The 24,133-nt window shown below is 44.9% G+C and overlaps 3 protein-coding genes across 23 annotated transcripts; all 3 read right to left on the reverse strand.

Moving 5' to 3' along the window:
• Nucleotides 1-6,367: 6,367 nt before the first annotated feature.
• Nucleotides 6,368-16,151, reverse strand: LOC120687960. 21 transcript variants are annotated; one of them, XR_005680926.1, is made up of 9 exons: nt 13,649-13,763; nt 13,564-13,576; nt 13,283-13,363; nt 12,793-13,172; nt 11,613-11,701; nt 10,929-11,015; nt 8,014-10,656; nt 7,303-7,677; nt 6,368-6,618 (listed from the first exon to the last, which is right to left on the reverse strand). XR_005680926.1 is itself a non-coding variant. In XM_039970074.1 (8 exons), exons 3-8 carry the CDS (start codon nt 11,685-11,687, stop codon nt 6,521-6,523), a joined length of 405 nt encoding a protein of 134 aa, XP_039826008.1. In that variant the 5' UTR covers nt 11,688-11,701; nt 13,283-13,363; nt 13,449-13,763; the 3' UTR covers nt 6,368-6,520. The 21 variants fall into 21 exon arrangements, 7 of the variants coding, with proteins under 7 accessions (XP_039826008.1, XP_039826009.1, XP_039826007.1 ...); XR_005680920.1 differs by lacking the exon at nt 12,793-13,172 and having other exon boundaries at nt 13,449-13,576; nt 13,679-13,772; XR_005680918.1 differs by lacking the exon at nt 12,793-13,172 and having other exon boundaries at nt 13,449-13,576; nt 13,649-13,769.
• Nucleotides 16,152-16,850: 699 nt separating this feature from the next.
• On the reverse strand, nt 16,851-17,746 carry LOC120687962 (photosystem II repair protein PSB27-H1, chloroplastic-like). Its single transcript, XM_039970077.1, has one exon. It carries the CDS (start codon nt 17,675-17,677, stop codon nt 17,159-17,161), a length of 519 nt encoding a protein of 172 aa, XP_039826011.1. The 5' UTR covers nt 17,678-17,746; the 3' UTR covers nt 16,851-17,158.
• Nucleotides 17,747-17,979: 233 nt separating this feature from the next.
• LOC120687959 (eukaryotic translation initiation factor 2 subunit beta-like) lies at nt 17,980-21,883 on the reverse strand. Its single transcript, XM_039970068.1, has 9 exons — nt 21,681-21,883; nt 20,672-20,777; nt 20,540-20,595; nt 20,395-20,446; nt 20,218-20,324; nt 19,733-19,878; nt 19,489-19,631; nt 18,699-18,784; nt 17,980-18,244 (listed from the first exon to the last, which is right to left on the reverse strand). The coding sequence occupies exons 1-9, from the start codon at nt 21,723-21,725 to the stop codon at nt 18,167-18,169; spliced, it is 819 nt and encodes a 272-aa protein (XP_039826002.1). The 5' UTR covers nt 21,726-21,883; the 3' UTR covers nt 17,980-18,166.
• Between the last annotated feature and the right edge of the window lie 2,250 nt (nt 21,884-24,133).

Here is a 24,133-nt window from a genome sequence, read left to right on the forward strand (position 1 = left end):
TAAGGCTCTGAATGGAAATTCTGTTAATACTTAGAAGACCAACGGTTGTTGACTATTCTGAGCGGTTTTTTGAAAAATCGGGATATGATCGATTGCCACGAGTTTTGGATCCTTAAATCTAAATTGGAAGATTTAAAATTCAAGGCTCGGGGCTGCGGGATATGTGCATCAGAGATTTATTTTTCAAATGTTTTGGAAAATAAGAGAAGAAGAAGACTGAAGTGACGCTCAGTCTGATTCTATGATTCAACCTAAGGCTCGGGGGCTACTCCATATGGAGCGCGAGTACTTCGCGCACCATATATGATCAAGATTTCGAGGCATGAGCACCTCATAGCCTCGAAGCAACCGCAAGTACTTGGAGAACTACTCGACATACCTGAAAGAAGGCCTGAAAGTAATCAAAAGGATGTTCTGACTACTTGGAGTACTCAAAGACGCCCTGCCAAGTACTCGACGCCTTCAGGACTCGGCTACGAAGAGCTCGGAGGCTTGTCGGACCCGGGTCAACGGGACTGCTCATAGGCATAGAATATTCTAGAGTAAGGGATGGCTCATGGATGCTCCTTACCTCTCTTGTATCTACCCGAATAGGCGTAGAACTAGCTGCAGTACAAGGAAACTACCCGACCCTGTTGTAGTAAGACTTCAACTGTATTGGGCTAGGACTTTTCATGTAACCCTGTCCCCCCAGATATATAAGGACGGGCAGGGACCCCCTCGAAACACATCAACACCTAAAACAATACAAAGAACCACACATGACATAGGGTATTATGCAACTCGCGGCCCGAACTTGTCTAAATCTTTATGTTCCTTGCACCATCGAGTTCCAGAGCAGTCGATCCCTGCCTACAACACTACTGCTTACACTTGGATGAACTATTCGGTGCTCGCTTCTTTACCAAACTTGACCTTCGTTCGGGGTACCATCAAGTCCGTATGAACCCAGCAGACATCGCCAAGACCGCATTTAGAACACACGACAACTTGTACGAGTTCCTTGTCATGTCTTTCGGCCTCACCAACGCGCCATCGACATTCCAAGCCTTGATGAATGATGTGCTGCGACCGTTCCTCCGTCTTTTCATGTTTGTCTTCTTTGATGACATCTTAATCTCGGCGCATCTTGGGCAGAGCACTTGGGCCACATCCGAGCAGTGCTGACCGTCCTCCGTGAGCACAAGCTTTTTCTGAAGCGCTCCAAATGTTCATTTGCTGAACCTAAGGTGGCCTACCTAGGTCACGTTGTTTCTGGCCAGGGCGTCGCCATGGATGTCAGCAAGGTCCAGGCCATTCTTGATTAGCCAACACCGTCCTTGGTTCGTGCCCTCCGCAGGTTCCTCGGCTTGGCCGGATATTACCGTCGATTCATCAAGGAGTTCGGTGCCATAGCAGCACCCCTCACGGCGTTACTGAAGAAGGAAACATTTCACTGGTCGGAGGCGGCAGATGACGTGTTCAAGGCGCTGTAGCGCGCCCTCACTTCCGTGCTGGTCCTGGCCCTACCGGACTTCGCCAAGCACTTTGTCGTTGAATGTGACGCGTCCAGCTCTGGCATCGGCGCCATCCTCCACCAAGACAGCAAGGCCATCGCCTTCTTCAGCCGTGCACTTCCACCGCGGCCTCGCTACCTACGAGCGTGAACTGATTGGCCTCGCGCAAACAGTGCACCACTGGCGCCCGTACCTCTGGAGTCGCCCGTTCGTCGTCCGCACGAATCACCAGCCACTGAAGTTCATCTTGGATCAACGGCTCGCAACAATTCCGCAGCACCATTGGGTAAGCAAGCTTTTGGGCTTCGATTTCACAGTTGAGTACAAGCCGGGACGGACTAATGTCGTGGCCGACGCGCTCTCGCGCCGCGACGCAGAGGTGGCCACCCTCCACGCCGTATCATCGCCATAATTCACACTTCTCTCGGGGTTCAAAGAGGCAGCAATGGATGAGGCCATGTGCAAGATGCGCGAGCGGATCGACAAAGGCGAGATGGGAGACAACTAGCTTGTGATCGATGGCCTGGTCACCTTCAACAATAGGTTGTTTGTTCCGGCCGAGTTCCTCTTGCTCCAAGCAATCCTCGCCGCGGCGCACGATGACTGCCATGAGGGAGCCCAACGAACACTTCATCGCCTCCGCCGAGATTTTCCTCTGGAGAACGCCAGTGCCGTTGTCCAGAACTATGTCCGAGCTTGTGCAGCCTGTCAGCGAAACAAGGTTAAGCATCTACAGCCTGCCGGTCTTCTCCAGCCCCTGCCCGTTCCTACAGCAATTTGGCAAGATGTGAGCATGGACTTTGTCGAAGCTTTGCCCAAAGTTGGAGGGAAATCAGTCATCCTCACGGTGGTGGATCGATTCTCAAAGTACGCTCATTTCATTTCTCTTAGGCATCCATATACAGCGGAGTCTGTGGCTCGTGTGTTCTTCAGCGAAGTTATGCGCCTACACGGTATTCCGGCGTCCATTGTTTCAAACCATGACCCGGTATTCACCTCGGCGTTTCGGAAGGCTCTCTTTGTAGCATCAGGGTCCAAGCTCCTCATGAGCTCAGCCTTCCATCCCCAAATGGATGGGCAGACAGAGGCAGTGAACAAAGCTATCGGAATGTACTTGCGTTGCATGACCGGTGATCGACCGCGGCAGTGGCTCCGCTGGCTACCTTGGGCAGAATACGTCTACAATACAACCTTCCACTCTTCGCTTTAGGAGACTCCGTTTCGGGTGGGTTATGGTCGTGATCCACCAACTCTACGCTCGTATGATCATGGGGAGATTAGAGTCACTGCAGTCACCCGGACAATGGTAGAACGTCCACGTAAGGCTGGAACAAGCCCAGGCAGTCACCAAGGCTACATATGATCGTGCCCATCGCTCTCTGCAGCTGGAAGTTGGAGACTGGGTTTGGCTACGCCTTCATCACCGGCCCCATGGCTCCTTACCAAAATCTGCCCGTGGCAAGCTGTAGGGTCGAGATGGCGGACTAGAGGGGGGTGAATAGTCCTTTCTAAAACTAATTGCGCCGGCTAACCGAAACTAATGCGGAATTGAAACTATTCGCTTAGCCAAGACTTCACCCCTCTAATTATGACTCTAAGGAACCTCCAAAAAGATCCTACACAAAGCAAATGGAGTGCCAAGCTAGTAAGAGCTCTCCTAACAATTCTAATGCCAAGTCATACAAGCCTAAGCACTAGTACTTCACAAACCGGGGGAGCTCCTACACAATTCTACTGAGCAAAAGCACAAAGCCAAACCTAAGCTCACTAGATGCTCAAGGACAAGGATACACAATCCAAATCCAAGAGCTCAACTTGCTTAGCTACACAATCTAAGCAAGAGCAACTAATTAAGCTACACAAGCTAACTAGTTACACTAGGATCTCTACTTCTAGCTACACAAGCAAGAAGATGATTACCAAGCTACACAAGCTAACTAATCACTAGAGAGCAACTACACAAGCACAAGATATAGATGAATGTAAATACAATGCTTGTGATTTGGAGAATGCAAACCACCGAGAAGAGTAGACAAAATTGACACGGTGATTTTTATCCCGAGGTTCACTTGGATGCCACCAAGCTAATCCCCGTTGAGACAAGCTCCAAGGTTGCCGCCGATCCTCTTGCTAGTGGTGACTCTCAAGTCATACTCTCCCACGTGGAGTGCTCACACCGAGCTCTAGCACATGATCCGGCCGAACCACTTGTTGCTCTTCACGTCTTGCTCAACTAGAGTTTCTCTTTGCGGCTCCCGCGGGGTGAGCACAATACCCCTCAAAATCTCTTCTCCGGAGCACCGCACAATCTTCTTGCGGGCTTCAACGGAGCCTCTTGCCACCAAGCCGTCTAGGAGGTGGCAACCTCCAAGAGTAACAAGCACACCGGCTTGCAACACGATCACCTAGTGCCACTCGATGCAAACTCTCAAAGCAATCGCACTAGAATCGCTCTCTCACTCGATCGGATGATTACTATCAAGTTAGAGTGAGTAGAGGGCTCTCAAGCACTCTCACACATGGACACCAAGTCCCCAAGGTGCTCAGCCCACTCAAATGGCCGGCCACACCCTCTATTTATAGAGGGAGGCCCCAAACTAGCCGTTACACTTAAAACCCGTGAAAACAGAGTTTTCGCGGACTGTCCGCCTCACAAAAACCGGACTGTCCGCCATTCAAACCCAACGGCTAGAACTGCAATGATTATGTGTCAGAGTCGACCATTAGAGCCCCGGACGGACTGTCCGCGCCCCTGGGGCGGACTGTCCGCGGTTCAAAACTTCGAACCAACCGATTTGCAAACGTCTCTGACTAAAACTGGAAGTTACCGGCGGACTGTCCGCTCCCCAGGGGCGGACTGTCCGCTCCCCAGGGGCGGACTGTCCGCAGTTCAAAAGGTGAGCACACACAGAACCCGCAGAGTTTCTGTCCCAGAAATTTCAGTAGGAGGCGGACTGTCCGCCCCCAAGGACCGGACGGTCCGCAGTTCATTTTGGACACCCAAGACAGAACTGCCAAGTTTCTGCGCCCGTTTCAGCTTTTAAAGGCGGACCGTCCGCCCCCATGGACCGGACGGTCCGCGGTTAATTTTGGACCACCACCAGAGCCAAAAACGGTTCTGTTTGAGCTCATCCGAGATAACGGCGGACCGTCCGCCCCCCTTGAGCGGACCGTCCGCAGGTATAATTTCAGCAGAAATGTACCTCGGTAAAACGGCCATGACTCTTAGCTCCGATGTCCAAATTAGGTGATCTTGGACTCTATGGAAAGCTAATTCAGAGGGCTACACAACCCAACTGAATACTTGATCCAAAACACAATGGATCAAAGCAGTATTCCACTCCAAGAGATCACCTAATTTCCGGAGAAAACCGAAAAACCTTTCTTGCTTCCCAAAGTTGATCAACATCAACTCCAACTCTTTCTCCTTTGCAAATGTGCCAACACCATCATGTGAACAACACCATATGCATGTGTGTTAGCATTTCACAATCATTTTCAAAGGATTTTCACTTGATCTCACCACGCCACTCGATCCTAGCAATATCGCAATGTTAGATCGCTCAAGTGGCACTAGATGACCGATATGCAAACAAGTTTGCCCCTTTTGATAGTACGGCCATCTATCCTAAATCCGGTCATGCACTTCTCTACTCAACCTTTGACCGGTGAAATGAAATGCCCTACAAGTCATACCTTTGCCTTGCGCATTCCATTTCATCTTCCCAAATGTTGATGCCACACAAGCACCAAACTCCATCAAGCCTTTTGATCATCTTCATGAGTCAACACTTGGCTTGATCTTCCTTGAATGATATGATCCACTCCATATCATCACATGACCTCTTTGGTCCATCGATCTTGACCTTGCTCGCTCTTCACCGTTGCCTCGGTCCATCGGCGCCAAATCTTGCCCAAGCTTCACCGCCTCGCGGTCCCTTGCTTCAAAGCCTTGACTTGCCCTTCTCCATTGCAACCGGTCCATCAAGCCAAGCTTTGTCTTGATCTTCTCCACTTTGGTCACATAACTCCATGTCATGTCTCATATGCAATGAGCTCCTCGATCACACTATATGAGCATAGCATCAACACTTAGCCATTTCTCCTCCATGGTACATATTGCTCATACTAGTGTCTTTGTGTGGACTAATCTCCTGTGTATCTCAACATAAACACTTATTAGTCCACATAAGTTGTCACTCAATTACCAAAACCAAACAAGGGCCTTTCACAAGCTCCGTCAACACTATTTCAGCCCCTACCAGATCACTGAGAAGATAAATGAAGTGGTGTTCCGTCTAGCCTTGCCTCCTGGAACTCGACTGCACAACGCCTTTCATGTTGGACTTCTGAAGAAGTTCATTGGTCAGCCACCTCAAGCTCCTCCCCCTTTACCGCCTACACACAATGGTGCGATCATTGCTGCTCCGGCCAAGGCACTGAAGGCTCGCTTGTATCATGGTGTTTGTCAGATATTGATCCAGTGGGAGGGTCTTCTGCCGTCGTCAGCCTCTTGGGAAGATCTTACCGGGTTTCGAGAGCGCTATCCGTCCTTCCAGCTTGAGGACAAACTGTTGCTCGAGGGGGGGTGATGTTATGTGGGGCAAGCACTACGTCAGGCGCACGAAGAAGGTGGCTGGTTAGTCCGTCAAGTATCTTAGTCAGTATTAGATTAAATTGAGTCGGTTTGTTAGAGTTTGATTAGCAGGTTTGGTTCGGTTTGTTAGAGATTGAGTTAGAGTCCGATAAGAGAGATTTGGTTAGTTGATGAGGGATTGTTGTATGGGATATATATATATATATATATATATATATATATATATATATATATATATATATATATATATATATATATATATATATATATATATATATACCCAACCATGTAAACTCTACATCAATCAATATACAAGTATTCTCCTCTTCTACCTCACAACACCAACAAGCGCAGGGCAGGGTAGACAACGATCTTCCCCATCTGTTGTCAACTATCGGCTAGGGCTACCCCTGGCCGTTACATGACGTTATCCTGATCCAAGAGTGTAACTGAAAAAACCCACATGGCTAAACAGGTTGTTTGATTCAGATCCAAGAGTCTGTTGCCGAGGGTCACATTTTGTACCTGCAGACACCAGCAGGAGCAATGCCCATCAGAATTATGGCAAAGTGATGTGGAATCACAAATCTGCAATGAACAATGTGAATATCTACTAAATGTTATCCCTAAATTCAGATAGGAAAAGCAGACAAGGAAAGTGCTCTACTGCATAACACAATGCACCCATTAATCTAGAGACAATTCATGCTGCAGGTAGCAAACAAAGTCCAAATAATAGCTAGCTAAGACTGAGCATCTACTTGATATAGTGAATGGGGAATAGACAGCCAGCAAATTAGTATGAACAAATCTATGCACCTGCTTGGTTTCCTGAAAAATAATAGACTCTACATTTATTTAACCTCTTTGTTTCCTACTTAAATAGGTCCGGGCTGACATGCAAGCCAAATGAACTAACTTACGATTTTATCCAGAGAATATGATGGTAGATTATTACAAATTAAAAATTCTGATGATGAAACCAACAACTATTTCATTATCATGTTCTATGATCCTATTTTCATGAAACTGATGCATCATCTTGCAATGCAAGTCACTTAATTCAGACTCCAATCAGGCCCCCTACAGTTCAGAGGAAAGCAATTTCCAAATGGAATGCTGAAAATTCTCCTGAGTATCACTAGAGAGATCATCTTGCCATCCGAGAGCGTGCAAGATCAGAAGTTCAGAACCGAGAAACATACGGACCTGCAGCAGCAGGGAGGCCTTGGCGCAGTGGTGGCGCGAAGAGCGCATGGAGAAGAGACCCGGGCGAGCACCACGGTGAGGATGTGGCAACACAGCATACACGGAACAATGACAAATTACATGTATGGAAAAGAATAACTTTAAAAGGATGTGGCATCATTGCAAAATAATTTAGATGTACACTGGGCAGATTAACAACCAGGCACAATACATAAAAGAGAGAGACATGCTTCATGTGGTAAAATGCAGAGTAGAGCATCAATCGGGTACCTGGTGGTTTGCTTGATGGAGGTCGATCTTGTCAAAGGACATGACGTGGTGAGGGTGTAGCGGTCGATGGCCTCCCAGTCATTGGTGGACAGCCAGGCAGGCCAACTGCAAGTCAGATAAAAGAATACAAAGAGTTAGCTTCTAGGTAACAGGGAGCCGTGCAAGGCTAAATAGATTGTTAAATTGCAGCAAGCTGCCTGCACAAATGTGTTTGTAGGTAATATTTAAGACTAATTATTGCTATGTTTACTAATGGAATAACTTGCAAGCAATAGGTAATATCCTTTATATCCTAGCTAGGCATTTCAACAAACAGTTGGTACAGGAATGTGCTAGGGGAAACAGAGCACCTAGAGCATGAATCCAATTAAATGGCACACTTTCTTGGTCTACCCAGATGCTCAGAAACTACAGATTAAATCATGCTAGGATTGTGTTCACCAGCGTAGAAGCAAGCGATTGAATCATGCCGAGCCGCTCCTACGCCAGTTCCCGCCGTCGCCGTCGCCGCCGCCACCCCCTCCCCCGCCTCCTCCAGCTGCCAGCCAGCGCCGGCCGCTCATGCTTGAGAGCTTGCGGGTGTGCGGCTACGCGGGAGGGAAGACTCTCTGGCCCGGTGGCCTCTTGATTGCTGGAGTTGCGCGGCGGCAACTGGAGTTGCGCGGCAGCAATTGGTTTACTTGTGTTGAGATTTGATGTTAAATCCCTCGACACATCATTTTTCAAATTTGGACCTGTGAATCTAATTCGTCACTGAGTTAACTTTTGTGACAGATTAAAATCGTAACGATAAGATCTTTGTCTCGTCTACGACGATTTCTACTTGATTTTAGCGACGAACACCAGGTTTTTGTCACTAAATCATACTTCCTCAACCAAAAGGTCACAAAACAAAATGGTCTATGACGTTTTGACCAACTGTCGTGAGATATTCATCACAGAAGGTCATATGTGTTGTAGTGATTCCTCCAATTTTAGGTCCAGAAGGAATTGCGGATTCATGTTAAATATGTTCAACTGCAATTTTGGAAGTACCTCGGGGAATCTCACCATAGCAACCAACTCAGATTCTTTAGGGGTGAAATCAGCATTACCTTGTGAAACCTAGTTGAGAAAGGACTCCATCCGATGACCCGAATGATTCCTCAAGAAAGCCAGAAGCTAATGGCACTCTTGCTCAATGAAGGATGATTGTAGGTTGATGGATTTAACCCAATCTTCATAAGAGCTAGTCGCTGCTTTCGATTCAGTTGCGTCTGACGGGGGTAATCAGCTGGGACATTGTAGTCTCCAAATAGGTGAAAAAATGTTTCCCTGAGAAGATTATTCTTCTTAACTTTTCTCCTCCAACAACGCTTGAGAGGAATAAGAGTGCTGATTATCCGGCTGTACTGATGACGTGGGAGACAGTCTTTGACATGGTCATGCACCTTCTTGAATATATTAGCGTAGTTTGCCTGAGAAACCGACCATGTATGTGAAACAACGCTCTTGCAGCGAAGTTGTTCCTCATCAAACGAAAGTGATGAATCTCTAGAGGAATATTCCAGCCACATAAATCATCAATGACACTTGCAACTGAGATGTAGTTATTGTGCAGGCCGACTTCAACGTCAACCGGTACCAGTTTGGGAGAGACAAACATTGTCTGCATTCATCAAAATCTCAACCTCGTGTAGTGTTAGTACCAGTTGGGGAGAGACGAACATTGTCTGCATTAAGATCAGCTAAGCAAACCCTTTCAGATTCAAGTTGGCTGATGTGCCTTATCAGCTGGCGACTAGCTATTTTGCTGATGTCACTGCCAACCTGATAGTAAATTGTGGTATCAATTTCTGCTGGTAACATCCTTCTCGAGTTGTTACTAGTGTTGCCATTGGCATTGATGACCATAGTATTAGTGACCATAAAATCAGAAACTGTTAGTCCACCATGGCAGAAGGGTTCAACATCTCCATTATTGGGTTGTTTTCTATTACTGCGGGTCAATATTACTAGCAACTGATTGGGATGTATCCAGTTTGAAAATTTGTTTTAACTGTTCTGTCCTCCTCCTGTTTATGCTTGTCATATAATATCAATGATTAATTCCGTAAGCATGTTTTATAATATCATCAGTAATTGTTATTTGAATCTATGATAAAATAATGTTTCCTTTTATGCAGTCCTATCTTTCCTAACTTACAACCAATATCATTACCAACACAATAATGGAGATATTGAACTCTTTTGCTATGATAGACTAACAGTTTCTAAGTTTGTGACAACTAATACCACGGTCACCAATATCAACGGCAACACTAGCAACAATTCGAGAAGGATGTTACCAGCAGAAATTGATACCACAGTTTACTATCGGGTTGGCAGTGACATCAGCAAAAGAGCTAATCGCAAGCTGATAATGCACATCAGGCAACTTGAATCTGAAGGGTTTTGCTTACCTGATATTAGTGCAGACAATGTTAGTTTCTCCCTGACTGGTGCTTTGACACTACGTGGAGTTGAGATTTTAAGAAATGCATACAATGTTTGTCTCTCCCGACTGGTACTGATTGATCTTGAAGCCGGCCTGCGCAACAACTACATCTCACCTGCAAGTGTCATTGATAGCTTCTATAGACGGAATATTCCTCCAGAGATTTGTTACTTGACTCGTCTGATAAGAAACAACTTCGATACAAGAGCATTGTTTTCCATACATGTTGGGCTTTCTTATCAAGCAAAGTACGCTAGTATGTTTAAGAAGGTGCACGACCATGTTAAAGACGGTCTCCCACGTCATTAGTACAGTTGGATAATCATCACTCTTATCCCTCTCAAGCGTCGCTGGAGGAGAAAAGTTAAGAAAAATAATCTTCTCAGGGAAACTTTTTTTTCACCTGTTTGGAGATTACATTGTCCCAGCTGATTACCCCCGTCAGACACATCTGAATCGAAAGCTGCGACTAACTTTTAAGAAGATTGGGTTAAAAATGCATCACAATACCGTTCCGTTCCTTGAACTTCGGTGACTATGACCAAAACAACACTGGGCGCGCCGTCGTATGCCCTCAAGTTGGCTGCCCCAGCCGATCCATTACGTTCCTACAATTTTCCAACATTATCCAGACCATAAACACAACATAAGTATTCCACAGCACAGTAAGCATCACAGCACAATAAACACAACATAAGTATTTCACAGCACAATAAACACAACATAAGTATTCCATAGCACAATAAGCATCTCTCAAGAAAACATAATAGACGAACACATAAACCAGTATTCCACAGCACAATAAACACAACATTAGGCAGAACTTGAGAAAGAATGTGTTCAGTCCGACAGCCATGAAAACAATGCAAAGGCTCAGCACCTGGATGAACCTCCATGGACCCAGATGAGGGTACCACTCATCCTTGTCCCACCGTGCTGGTGTGAACTGGCCTAGCGTTCTTTTGAACTGAAGAGACCAAAATGTTAAAATAAATAAATGCTAAGAAAAGGCCAATCATCAATGTCACATGAAAATCCAAAGGCTGATAATTTCTGAAACAACATAGCCATGTCTAGCTTGAAAGAGGATTACTGGAGGAAAAAAAAAGCTAACTTAAGAAGGCTACTTACTCCTAGAAACATGAAAGAATCCCCGCAAAAAAAGGAAAACAGAGAAAGAAGAGCTAAATGTGTTTTAAGTTGTTTTAGGGAATATCTTAACCAGTTTAATTGCATGTTAAGGTTAACGTGGTGCAGTTATATATGAAGTGTGAGCTGTTGCACTGTAAAGCTTGAGATTATACTCAATCAACGCAAGTCCAGACCAGCCAAGGGATATTTAATTGACAGAATAAAGAGGGTCCTTGTCTTGGTTTGTCAGTACATCCCACATGCCTAGGAGTTGTCACTTTATCATTGGACAAAAGTGGGACAAACATCATCTACAGTTTGGGAGATAATATGTTCCCTCAAAGAGGAACATCGACCAAAACTGGGAATAAGATCCAGAGCTGCTGCATGCTTCCCAAAAAAGCTCAATTGCCTAAACATCCAATGAACATACCTTGCTGATAATGTTGGGTTGGCGGCTCAAGCCAACCCACTCATATGCCCTCCCAAAGTATCTTACAGTTTTCATTCCCACCCAAATACCTGAACCGTATACAAACGGCCTCAGTCAAGAAGAGCGACAAAAACATGCATATATAAAGGTGTTTCAAACAGTAACCAACAAACTTGAGAGAAACCATGATAAACATCATGATTACAGAGGCAGACAAAACATTCTCTCAATTCAGCATCTAAAATACAGTTCATCATGTATAATTCCTAAACACACCACAATTATAAACATTTATAAGAGAACACTGATTTTTCTATTTGAAGCAGGGTTAAATTTCCCAACCGGAACCGGTCCGGACCGGTTTGACCGGTCCGGACCGGTTCCGGTTCCGGTCGGTTTGAAACCGGCCCCAATTCAAAATTCAAATTTGAATTCCAAAAAATGAAAAATTCCCAAAAAATTCCTAAAAATACTTAAGGTGCGACGAATTTAATGGTGTCAAATTTTCTCAAATATTCGTTCATTTAGTATAGTTTGAGGGCATTTGAAGTTAAACAAAAAAATGCGTGCATACAAAAGTATACAAATACAATGTAAAAGTAGTACAAAAGAGGGTTGGAGGGTTCATTTAGGCTAAAACATGTTATACAAACATTCATTTAGTATACTTTGTGGGCATTTGAATTTAAAAAATTTGGCCGGTTACCACTCAAACCGACCGGTAACCGGTCAAACCGGACCAGTCAAACCGGTCAGTAAGCCGATCGAAACCAGTTGAAAATGCGATTTTGAATTTGACCGGTTTTAACCAGTAACCGGTCAAACCGGTCCGGTAAACCGCTACCGGTGGGCGGCGGTTTGAGCCCACCGGTCGGTAAAAAAACCATGATTTGAAGTCAACATTGTTCATATTTAAGGCATACAAAGGCACTAAAGTAATATTAATTGATTTCTTCTGGATATCAGCAAATTTACTTAGTCAGAATTGCACTACAACAAAGTGATAAATCTTCAGCATCATCTATCTACAAGAGAAGTGCACATTGGGAGTTTTGTTATAGCAGTGTTAGCATATAAAGAAGAAACAAGAGTGTTCGCTAGTCCATGCTACAGGTTAGTTTTAGAACATAGCATGAATATGTGTAGCAGAATCCCATGCACGAGTATACTGTATACTTACCATACTTTTAAACTCTCATGGTTGCAGCATGCTTCCATAGGTAACTCTGGTAACTATTCCAGAGAGCTGCTTGGGAGGGAGGGGTGGCGAGCTAGCTGGGGGAGGCGATGTGCTAGCTGGGGCGGCGAGGGAGCTCGGGGCCGGCGCGGTGGCTAGCTGGGGTGGTGAGGGAGCTCGGGGCCGGCACGCTGGCTAGCTGGGGCGGCGAGGGAGCTCGGGTCTGGGCCTGGGGCTGCGAGCGAATCTGAGTTTAGCTGGATCTATGGAGGGTAGAAACAGTATTTCCCATCATACGCTGACTGGACGCTGACTTGGCGATCCACGGTGGCACGCCACATCACCAGATGGACGAAATTGACCCGCTTTGCATAGTTCAGGGACTAAAGTGGACGTTTTGGTAGTTCAGGGACGAAATGGAGCCGTGAGCAATAGTTGAGGGACAATTTTGGCTATTTCGAAAAAAAAAAACATTTGGCAACTATGTACATACCTACACAGCATGGTTCTACTTGAGCCCCGGCCGGCCATGCATTTCACTCATGGTTGTTTAACACCAACAGCACCCTTCTGGCTGCAAATCAAGCAGCACCATCAGTAATGCACTTGGCCCAGTTCAGATTAACAAACAAACAAATTAGGCTTTATGTTCATCATACTTTGCATATGCTTGTTACACGTTGTAAATGCCAACAACAGTTAATCTGGTTCTTTGAACAATGGCTTGAACAAGGGGCCTGTCTACAGAAAATAGCATATTCCTAGGAAGCTCACCAGTTAGAACATCCTGGCAAAAAAAGATTTTTGTCAGGCATATACAATGCCGCAAATGAGAGGACAGCTTCTGCTTTGACTCAACCTCATTGCAGCAAGGATGAATAATACTAACTTCTGGATTCTCCTGAAGTTTGAGGATCTGAACATCTGGGACTGCAATCCAGGGGTCCAGGGTTCCAGGGGGCAAGGATCTTCTCCAGGCTATGGGTAAACAATCATACACATACATAACTGTTAGGAACTAACCATTAATGATAACAAACAAATAAATCTGACAAGAAGTTTGCCTGTAGTTAGTTTTCTGTAAGGATGATTCTCAGGCAGGCTTGGATCAATCACAACAATACTCCTTGCTACAGTTGAAAGAGACATGTAGAAGACAAATTTCAGTAAACAGATATTAGAAATAGCACCTTAGGATGTAACTAATAAATCAAAAGAGGAACCTTCTCAGTATATTATTTGCACATGCTGCAACAGTGATGCGCCCATTACAAACCCATCAGAAAATTTTTATGACAGATTAGTGTTCATAGGCTGAACAGAATATACTAACATGAAAAATAGCATGATGGTACTGCCCTGTTCTGCAGGGCATTTTTAGATGAAGTGGTAGGATGATTAGCAATAACAGAACAGATATACATGACAAAATGTAAACACAAATACATCAACATCAACATCAACAAAGCCTTTTAATCCCAAGCAAATTGGGGTAGGCTAGTGTTGAAACCCAACAAAGACCATTATTCATGGTTCTGGCACGAGAATCGCGGCTTTTCAAGCACTCCTATCCAAGGACAAATCTCTAGGTATACTTCAGTCTTTCAAGTCTCTTCTAATTGTTTCTTCCCATGTCAACTTCGGCCGGCCCCTGCCTCTCCTCATATTACCATCGTGCTTTAGGATACCACTATGCACGTAAACACAAATAGTATATCCTAAATAAATCTGCATATTTGAAGAAGCCCAACAATTCAATCGGAAGAGATAATTAGAAAGTGGGATTGGTGGTTATTAGTTTCTGATTGGTGCCGTATGCTAAAGTAAATTGCCTGATTGAAACCAAATGTCCATTTACTGAAGAAGTGGGGTTGAAAAAGAAAAATGATGGTACCTTCAAGTTTTGCGTATCTGAAGAAGTCATGCACGGAGAAGAGCTTCTTCTTGTCCGGATGTGCATCTGCTGGTGCCGATGATCTGCCCACCAGCTGTGGGACTAACTCGATGAGCTCTGTCAGTGAAACCACGGACAGTGTAGACCGCAGCCGCTCCACATTGGATAATGGGATGTTGAGCAACCGGCCAGCTAATCCGTTTGGTGCCTGTGGTGTAGTCCCCACCCCGTCCCTGTCCTCAATTCCACGACCATCCTCCCGGAGGTCGCTGACGGGCGCTGGTGCTGGGGTAGGCAACGCACCCATGATGCTCGCCGGACGAGGCGGTGCCCCGACCTTGGCAAAACCAAGGTGGGAAAGGAACCCATCGAAATCGAAAAAATTGCAATATTAGGACGAAATCGAAATCAGCTCTCTTCCCATCGATCACCTTCTTAAGAAGGTCAAATTGATCGAAATGCTGTGTGAAGGCACCAAATTGAGCGCCTTTCTGCTTGCAGGCGCCCTCCAGCAACTGCAGGTTGTGGGCGAAGGCGTCGAAGGCAATGCAGAAGAGGAGCTCCAGCTGCTGAGGTGGGCTGGCCCCATTGTCCCTGAGCTGCCGCGAGAGTTTACCTCCCCGTCGCTTGGGCTTGGGCTTTAGTTCTAAAATATTATTTATACTGTAATTATAAAGCCTATATTTTTGGATGATGTCTAATAGTCTTCATTAAGCACTTTTGTCAAATTCAACAATTATGCAACACGAAATAAAATATCTATGAATATATCTGCCTCTCCTCTAACACTGAAAATATGCAAATTGATTTATAAATCGTAAACAATTTTGAACTAAGTATCATGAATCTTCTCCACAGGAATTATTGTTAATGGAATAAATGCTAAAGCATAAACATTAAATCATTAACTTATGCATACATGCACCAATAAATTTGAAACTCCTACTAAAGCACATGCATCACATGAATAACCTACCATAAAAATTTCATAGCAAACGGAGCAATATAACTACAAATATGAATTTATTCCTAACAAGTATAAATAAAATTCTAGGTCAATATTTTCTACTAACACCTATCATATTATGTACCCACTGCATAGATCTACTAACAAGATTCCAAAACATCTTCATTTTCTAATTTACGATTTTTCTACAATTTTTAAACGAATTTACAAGTTTAGTACAAAATTTTAAAATTTTAATAACAAAACTAAATATTGCATCTAGGTATGGAAAGAATTATGGGCTCGCAATTTGGCCCTTGGCCGGACTGGAAGCAGGGGAGGCGGAGGCCGGCCGGATTCCGGCGGCTTGGCTCGCTGGCGGGGAGGGGCCAGGGGCGGAGGAGCAAGAGGGAAGCTAGGGCTACCTTGGGGAGGGTTCGGCGCGAGCGGAGATGGACGGTGGTGGCCTGTCCGCGGCGAGTAGGGACTGGCGGAGGTGGTATGCCGCGGCGGCGGCTCTCCGGCGAGCGGAATCGACGGGGTCGGGTTGAGGAGCTTCGGGGGCCGAGGGCGAGCGGATTTGGGGGTTGGTGGAGGTCGGCGCTGGCTCGAGCGGCGGCTCGGCGTGGAGGTCCGGCGGCGGCCATGGCGGGCGGCGTTTTCGCCGGCGGCCTTGGCAGCGACGGCGCAGGGCGCGGGCGGCGCAAGGGCAGGCCCGGCCGGTGCGATCATGGCAGCGCAACGCGCGCGGGCAGCGTCGTGGCTAAGTTGGGCACGGCTCTGCTCGGCTTGTCTGTGTGCGTGGATGGTTCGGGAGAGGATGAGGCAGATACGGAGCACTAATGATTATGTTAAGCTCTTAATTAATCATAATTAAGGCAATTAATACACGGGGTGTTACAACATGAAGGCCATCTACGTTTTCGTTCTCACAGTGTAAAAATACATCACAAATGTCGTTTCCAATTCCTCATTCATCGATCCGTTGTTCCGGAAAGTTCGGTGACTATGACCGGAACAACACACGGCACGCCGTCGTATGTCCTCACGCTGGCTACCCCCAGCCGATCCATTACGTTCCTACAATTTTGAATTTTCCAAGATTACCCAGGCCATCTACGGTATACGGACAAGGCGGCGCGCATTGGCAAGTGGCAATGCAAAGAAGAACGACCGAGAATGGCCGCCTGGCCACCGGGACAGTCGATGAACGAGTCCCGATCCCATCCATCAGTATTCTCACCATTTCATTTCAGCTAGGCAGCTGGTTGAAAAGTTTACAAGATCGATACACAAAGTCCACGCTCAACACCCGATAATTTTTCACTCACAGGACACGGTCCCGGCCGGCCGGAACACGGTGCGGACAGCTCGCGTCACGCACGAGAATGCATGTAGTGTGCTAGTAGTTACAAAAAAGAGGCAGAGCGTTCTCGCTGAGCTGAGGGCCCGCGCGCGGGTCCCCGCCAGAGAAGTTAACCCACCACGGCGACGGCGACGGCGACGGCCATGTCTGGGGAGGCCTACCTCTACCTGCCGCGGAGGAGCGCCTTCTCGGCGGTGTCCATCTCCTCGAGGATGCGCGCGCGGCGCTTGGCCGGGATGGGCGCCGTGGGGCCGAAGCTGATGTAGTGGCCCGACACGGCGTTGAGCGCCGAGTACATCTCCCGGAACGACGGCCGCCCCAGCAACGACTTCTCCCGCCGGTACTTGGCCACCCACGAGTTGGACAGCTCCCGGAGCTCCGCCACCGCGTCCGCCACGTTCGGGTCCGACTTGTCCATGCTGATCGTCGACCGCACCTTCCCGATCACCTCCTTCGTCTCGCTCACGTACTCCTCGTCCGCCGCGCGTGCCGCGCCACACGCCGGGCCCAGCGCCAGCAGCAGCAGCGCCGCCGCGCCGGTCCCGGCGAGCACGTCGCGCCTGCCGGTGCTGACGGCGCCATTCGCGGCCGCCGCCGGGGCGCGGGGCAGCGGCTTTACGACGGAGGCAGAGGAGGGGGCGGCGAGGACGGCAGCAGGCACGGGGGACGACGCGGCCCTCATCTCTCCCGACTTGAGCTGAGCTCCTGACTTGAGCTGAGCTCAGCGGCAAAGGAAGGATCAGTGAGCCGTGTCAAGGCTTTAGTTAGGTTTCTGGCCGGAAGCCAGGAGGGCGACACGTCGGCTTATCCTCTTATCCCGACCTATCATCTTGGGCGGCTGTGTTTGGGCTCACAGGATTTTGGAGGATAGGGCAGCCATGGCACATGGCAGCAACACGTTTTTGGTTATTCCAACTCATGAAAGTTTTTCTAACACAGCATTTTAATTATGACCCAATAAAAATAACACTTGGAAACACCATGTGAGCCGCAAGCATGAATCCTCTCATATAAATTAAAATTCACAGCAACAACCTTAGTATAGTGAACAGAAGATATCCAGTAAACGGTGTAGGCACACCGGAAAGCGGAACAATGATTCTTGTCAACCAACAAACTAGTTTTCATTGAGCTGTTTCGGGAAGAAAGTATGCAGACGTTACGAGGTAACTTAAGCTCCGGCCTTACGACGGCCAACTTGGGCGACGAATCCAGCCTTGATGGGAGCAACCGACCTCGACGAACCACACTGCAGGGTAAATAATTCAGCAGTTAGTATGGCAACAGTAATAGGATATAACCAATATGATGCGAATCACAACTAATACATTAATTTCATATCTTAGTGTTCCAACTGATGTGAACACACGTGGACATGCCAAGTCAAACCTATACTCACAAATTGACAAACTCTATAGAAGTTTAATACTGAAGTGTGTTGTTTACTATCCTCAGATGTTGCGCGATTTTCTCACATTTGATCAAAAAAATATGGGCAATTAGTTTTGCAAGCCATCGCAGGTAAAGCCGCGGACAGTAATCGATTCTGCAGCTTGGGACAATATCGCATGGTGAGCAAGCATACAGAAAATGTTTAATTTAGAGGTGTTCCAGGTATGTATCATGATGTTCGGCGACAAATATTCAAATGACAAAACTAGACAGAATTGGGAATGCCAGTATATATATATGGAATAATTTACCTGCTCACAACGGAGGAAGAACAACCTGTTCTCCTTAGAAAGAATGGTATCCGGACTCTTGCATCCATTGCATATGACATATTCATCTAAAAGAGTGCAATTGCAAAACAAAAAAGAAGTTTAATAAGCTTAGAAGAAAAAATATAAACAAATGGCAAACCATTCATTTTGATTCTCGACATAGGAAAAGAAACAACAGTAACTACTGCTTCTATCCTAAATGCACGCGTTCCTAATTTTCTGTCCATCTTAAGTTTCCCTTGCAACTGCTCTTGAAAAAACAATTATATATGGAGTCAAAAAATATTTAGGATTGCTGAAGTCATTTCAAGCCATCAGTACTATTCCCAGGATTTAAGTTTCCTTAAACCTGCTCTTGAAAAGAACTTATATATGGAGTTGGAGAAAGATATAAGGTTGCTGAGGCCACTTCAATCCATCCATTAATCCTTGTGTACTGAGTACAGAAAGCTACTACACACCACAAGCCAAGTTATGACATCAACAACCATGGCAAGCTTACACATCCTAGATAAATGTAAGACAATTATACCTACCTACCTACCTACCTACCTAGGACTTCTCGGGCAGTGCAATGCTTTTTACATTGTATTTTTCGTATAATAATTAACTAATTAGGATACTGATGAAAATCACAGGAACAGTTAAATTGCACTAGAGTTTAATTCTTCTATATCACAGTTGTGGGTCAGAAGATTGAGACAGACAGATAATGGCAATAGAGAACAAGGACTAGGAGGCAGAGAAGCATGAATTAGCAATAACTTACTGATATATCTCCTGAGTATTGCTTCGAAATTTTTTGGCGCAAATCTTCCTTTGATAACCAACCTTTGTTGCCCATCGAGGGATCCACTTGTTCCCATCTCAGCAAGCAAGAACATCATCACATGTTCTGGTTGCCTATGCATTCTGGAAAACAAAACATTTGCTTTTAGCTCCACTGTTTAATTTTTTTTCCTAAAACCAACACAGCAACACAGGTGGTAACCGTCAAATGAATGGGATCATACGTTTTGCACAAGTCCATTAAGTTCACAAAAACTGTCTTTTTTGTTCCTTCCCTGAGGACTTGAGGGGGCCTCATAACAGTTCTTCTTCTATCACCGGCAAGATCCGGGTTGTTCTCACGCAGAATATTGAATACTCTGCCAAGTAGCTGTGACCAAACATATTGAGGATAGGGTTTCACCACAAGAAAAAATATAGTTGGATTACTGGTAAGAACCTATATACTGAAAAGAGACTATTTCAATATTAAAAGCCTCTAGGAGGAAACAAATGAAGCATCCAAAAATACATGAAAAATGCCATTTGAAGGCATCTGAACCGAAACTACCACAAATACCATGACTCAGATAAGAAACAACTTATAATACAGGTGGAATGCTCTACCTTAGACCCAGAGTAACATAGAGTAAACAGTTATTTAAGCTGATCACCTGTGATCCATCAACTACACATTAATGAGCAGATTCGATGCATGGTGTATCAATACCTCTTCATATTTATAATCCCTGTCGGTTCCTTCCCAAGGGTATCTGGTGGCAGCAGCACCACCAAGCACGATCCCTTCTCCTTCTTCATCCTCTCTAACTTGATCATCTGGAGCACAGATGTTAAACTAAAGAAACAAATGGATGATCAAAAACAATTTAACGAGCAGTATATTTACCTCCAGCGTCATCGCCATCTCCAACTTCAGTAAGAGAAGGATCAAGTTCCACCTGAAATTTACATAATTGAAAAACTAAAGCATAACAGAAAATGATAACTAGTCAAACCATTTGAAACCAATGATGAGATAATGATAAACTCACATGTTTCTTCTTCTTCTTTTTCATGCCTGCAAAGCTTGGCTCACTAGACTCACCAACTGCATAACCAAATAAATATCGTCAAAAAAATTATTCAGCGAACTGACATTTCCTTTTGGCAGATACTAAGCACACCTGCCAAACTCTCTGTCTTCTCTGCCAACTTATCCACTTCATCAGATGGATCTTGGATCACAACCTTCTTCTTCTTCTTTTTCTTGGTCGGGTCAAAAGGAGCAAGCTGCAGAATAGGGGGAGTGGTGATAACATTACTCACAAGTAGCAATTATAATGAATATTCAAAAGCAGTAAACTATTATATTGAACACCAGATTATAATGAGTAGCAATATAGCATGCATGTTTTAAGAGCAAGTACAACAAGGGGCTTATAGCCCTTTGTTTGCTTACATGCCAGAGAGAGAAAAGCAAAAAGTTGGAGAAGAGGCTCTTATGTAAGAGCCGGCTCTTCACACGATCCTAGACAGTGAGAGTAAATGCAATGGAGAGAGAAAGAAAAAGAAAGTGAGCATGGGCCCATTGGAAGAAACAAAGTAAGAGACAACCTATTGTATGAGTCATTTTATAGGTGTCTCTTATAAATTTAAGAAACAATAACGGGCTCTATTATTGAACATGCTCTAAGAAAAATATTACTATCCTTGATACACATCCATGGCAGCAGTACCCACTCATGTAAATGATACTACACCTTAGGTCCAACTAACAATGACTTTGCACATCAAATAATCCATGTTTGTCAAATATATAACAACGCAAGGCAGCTCTATTGAGAGTAAATATACAAGTAGTATTCACCAGCTCTAAAGACAGCACACGGAACGCTTCAATCCTACACAGAGTAACGAACAGCCTAGTCCATCATCTCTAGGATGTAGCCTCTAGCTACTCACCCAACTTCAAATCCACCCTGTACCTCCGCAAGGCAGCTCAATCCGTTCATGCAGATTCCACATCCTAGCGTTGGGAGGGGTGAGGGGTTTGCGCCCAATCGAAAAAAAAAACTCGGCCATCCCACGCAGACAAAAGCACGACACCCGGGCAGCTTACTCGCCGCCGGAACCGAACCGATTCGGGCCTAACTGGATGCGCTGCGCAGAAGAAAGGGAAAGAGAGGGCCTCACCTCGGGAACCTCCTCCTTCCTCTCCGCCTGCTCGTCGTCCGCCATGGCGGCCCCCTCCCCTCTTCTCACCGCGGGCGGCTGGAAACCTAGACGGCACGCGCGAGAGGGATCAGAGTCGGGCTTCGGCGTCGGAGTGGGGGGATTCGGCGTGGCGAGTGGAAAGTGGAGACGGGCAGACGGCGGCGTTGGGGGCGAGAGTTGTGAGGAGGTCCAGTGCTGGGCGAGTCTTCTTTCTACCAATTTTCGTTGCGATCCTACGGCTGTGATGCGTTGCTTTGTTCATAGAGGCGTGACGCTTGTGTGCAAGTTTCGGATGTTCACACCATAAACTTGACGGGCGCGACAAGAAAACAGCCAAAATTGTTACCGTAATGAGAGTATGGGACATCTAAAACTTTAGTGTTTTTTTTAACTAACGGTTTCTCTAAGCGTTCAATTATTTTATACTATAAAATTATAATCATTTGAAAATATTTTTTGGATTTATTATTGATATTTGATTTAATTCGTGGTTCAAATTTCTAAATTCGATAATTCTTGACAGAGAAGGGAATACAATACAACTATGGCCTCCCTCCACTTAACATTTCTATATACGAAAGGGTTGGCAAAAGGCGCAAAGGGAGGCTATCCATGTCGTCTGCAATTCCCGACCATCAGATCGGCAGATCAGACAGTCTAGATCATACGAGTTCCGGCTATTTTATAAAAAAGCTCTCAATCTTTTGTGAAATCCACCCGTAGTCCGACCTCCTCTCTTAGATAATTTTAAAAAAAAAGTCCACAAATTTTTCCAAAATCAAACGCGGTCCAACCTTCCCGGTTTAGATAAATTTACAAAGAAAACCTTAAAGTTTCATAAAATCAATGTGCTGTCCAACTCCTCTCATAGGAATTTTTAAGGAAAACTCTAGGATTTTACCTAAATGAAACTCATTCCATTCCATTCGTTACCTCTGCACGAGTAACATTATATGTACAAGAACACCAAAACGCTCTGAAATCAAAATTTATTCATCATAAAATTCGATCAAAAATAAAAAATCAACAACAATGTTATAGTGCAAAATTTAAAATTCAAAATGATTTACAAACGCTCCCTTCTATTTACTGAAAAATCAATCCGCATTTTAGAGAATTATTCTTGAAAAAAGAACCTTATCTTACACAACTAACCCATAACAATATGAGATTCTATTCTTGTAACGAAAAAACATACGAAACCGCACAAATACACCATTTCTAATATTGGCACTACTTTCATGAATAAAGTATTGCAACAATATATCTTTCAGGCACATATCGATAAACCCCATGAGACACTGATTTCTCAAACTACGTGAAACTTATCCGCATTGCGCCGTCTTACTAGTTGTTAGGTACAGAGGCCATTAGGCCATATAAGACTAAATTAGAGCTCAAACGTGAAACTGGCCAACCTTCCTCATGTAATCTTAACTATATTTAGTGTTTGGCTGCTGTAACTTTTTCAGTCAAAGCTATGCTACCAACTAGTATTAGTTTGTTTCTGCATTAACAAACTAAGCATAATGTGGTTGTTTTAGGTTTCTTGTGGAGGGATCTACTCACAAGACCAGTTATTAGTCTTTCTAATTATTTGCCCGCTACATCAGGGGTAGTTAACCATGGTATACTTGCGGTGACTCCATGTACCAACCAAGTTTTTCAGAAATGCAAGTCTTCATGTTTCATGTTTCACGACTACCACATGGATAAACCACCAAAGCCATCGACATAGTAAAATCTTTCTTATGTGAGACTCAACCAACCAGTTTGGAAATGCATGGTTCGTGTAGGGATTATCTGAAAAAAACAATGGAATTGCACTCAGAAGTAAGAACTAAGGAAAATGTGGTGATGTATAATTGTATATCAATATCTATTCATCGCAAAAAAATGTAAATCAATGTCTCCATGCCATCGGTAGATTTCATTTATCGGGTCAGGCAGCAGAAAAGCCCGATTTATTTGAGGTCTAAATTGCCTGAAAGCAATTAAATTTCGCGTTTGGGCCGGCCCTACTTTTCTGTGTCTTTTGTTATCTGCTCAATCAAACACCAGAGATCGCCTTTTCGGGCCAGCCTAACATATAGCGGATAAAATGACTCTACTAAATTATGCAAGGGGATATATCTAGTGCAAACCACAACTTCACAAAAACCCGTGTAAACCACGTCAAAAAAGTCGTCTAAATTCACCGAAAAAATCACATATGTAGATGATATGATGATAAACAACCTTGTAAAATATCTTGTCCAAACTCGACTTCGTTTGTGAGATATAAAAAGAACAAATTTCTAACAAATCATCTAGACAACTTTCTGGCTTGAAATTTGTTCTTGAAATTTGTTCTTTTTATATCTCACAGACGAAGTCGAGTTTGGACAATATATTTTACAAAATTGTGTACCATCATATCATCTAGATGTGTG

Source organism: Panicum virgatum, chromosome 9N (genome assembly GCF_016808335.1).
Source record: "Panicum virgatum strain AP13 chromosome 9N, P.virgatum_v5, whole genome shotgun sequence".
NCBI classification, from domain to species: Eukaryota; Viridiplantae; Streptophyta; class Magnoliopsida; order Poales; family Poaceae; genus Panicum; species Panicum virgatum.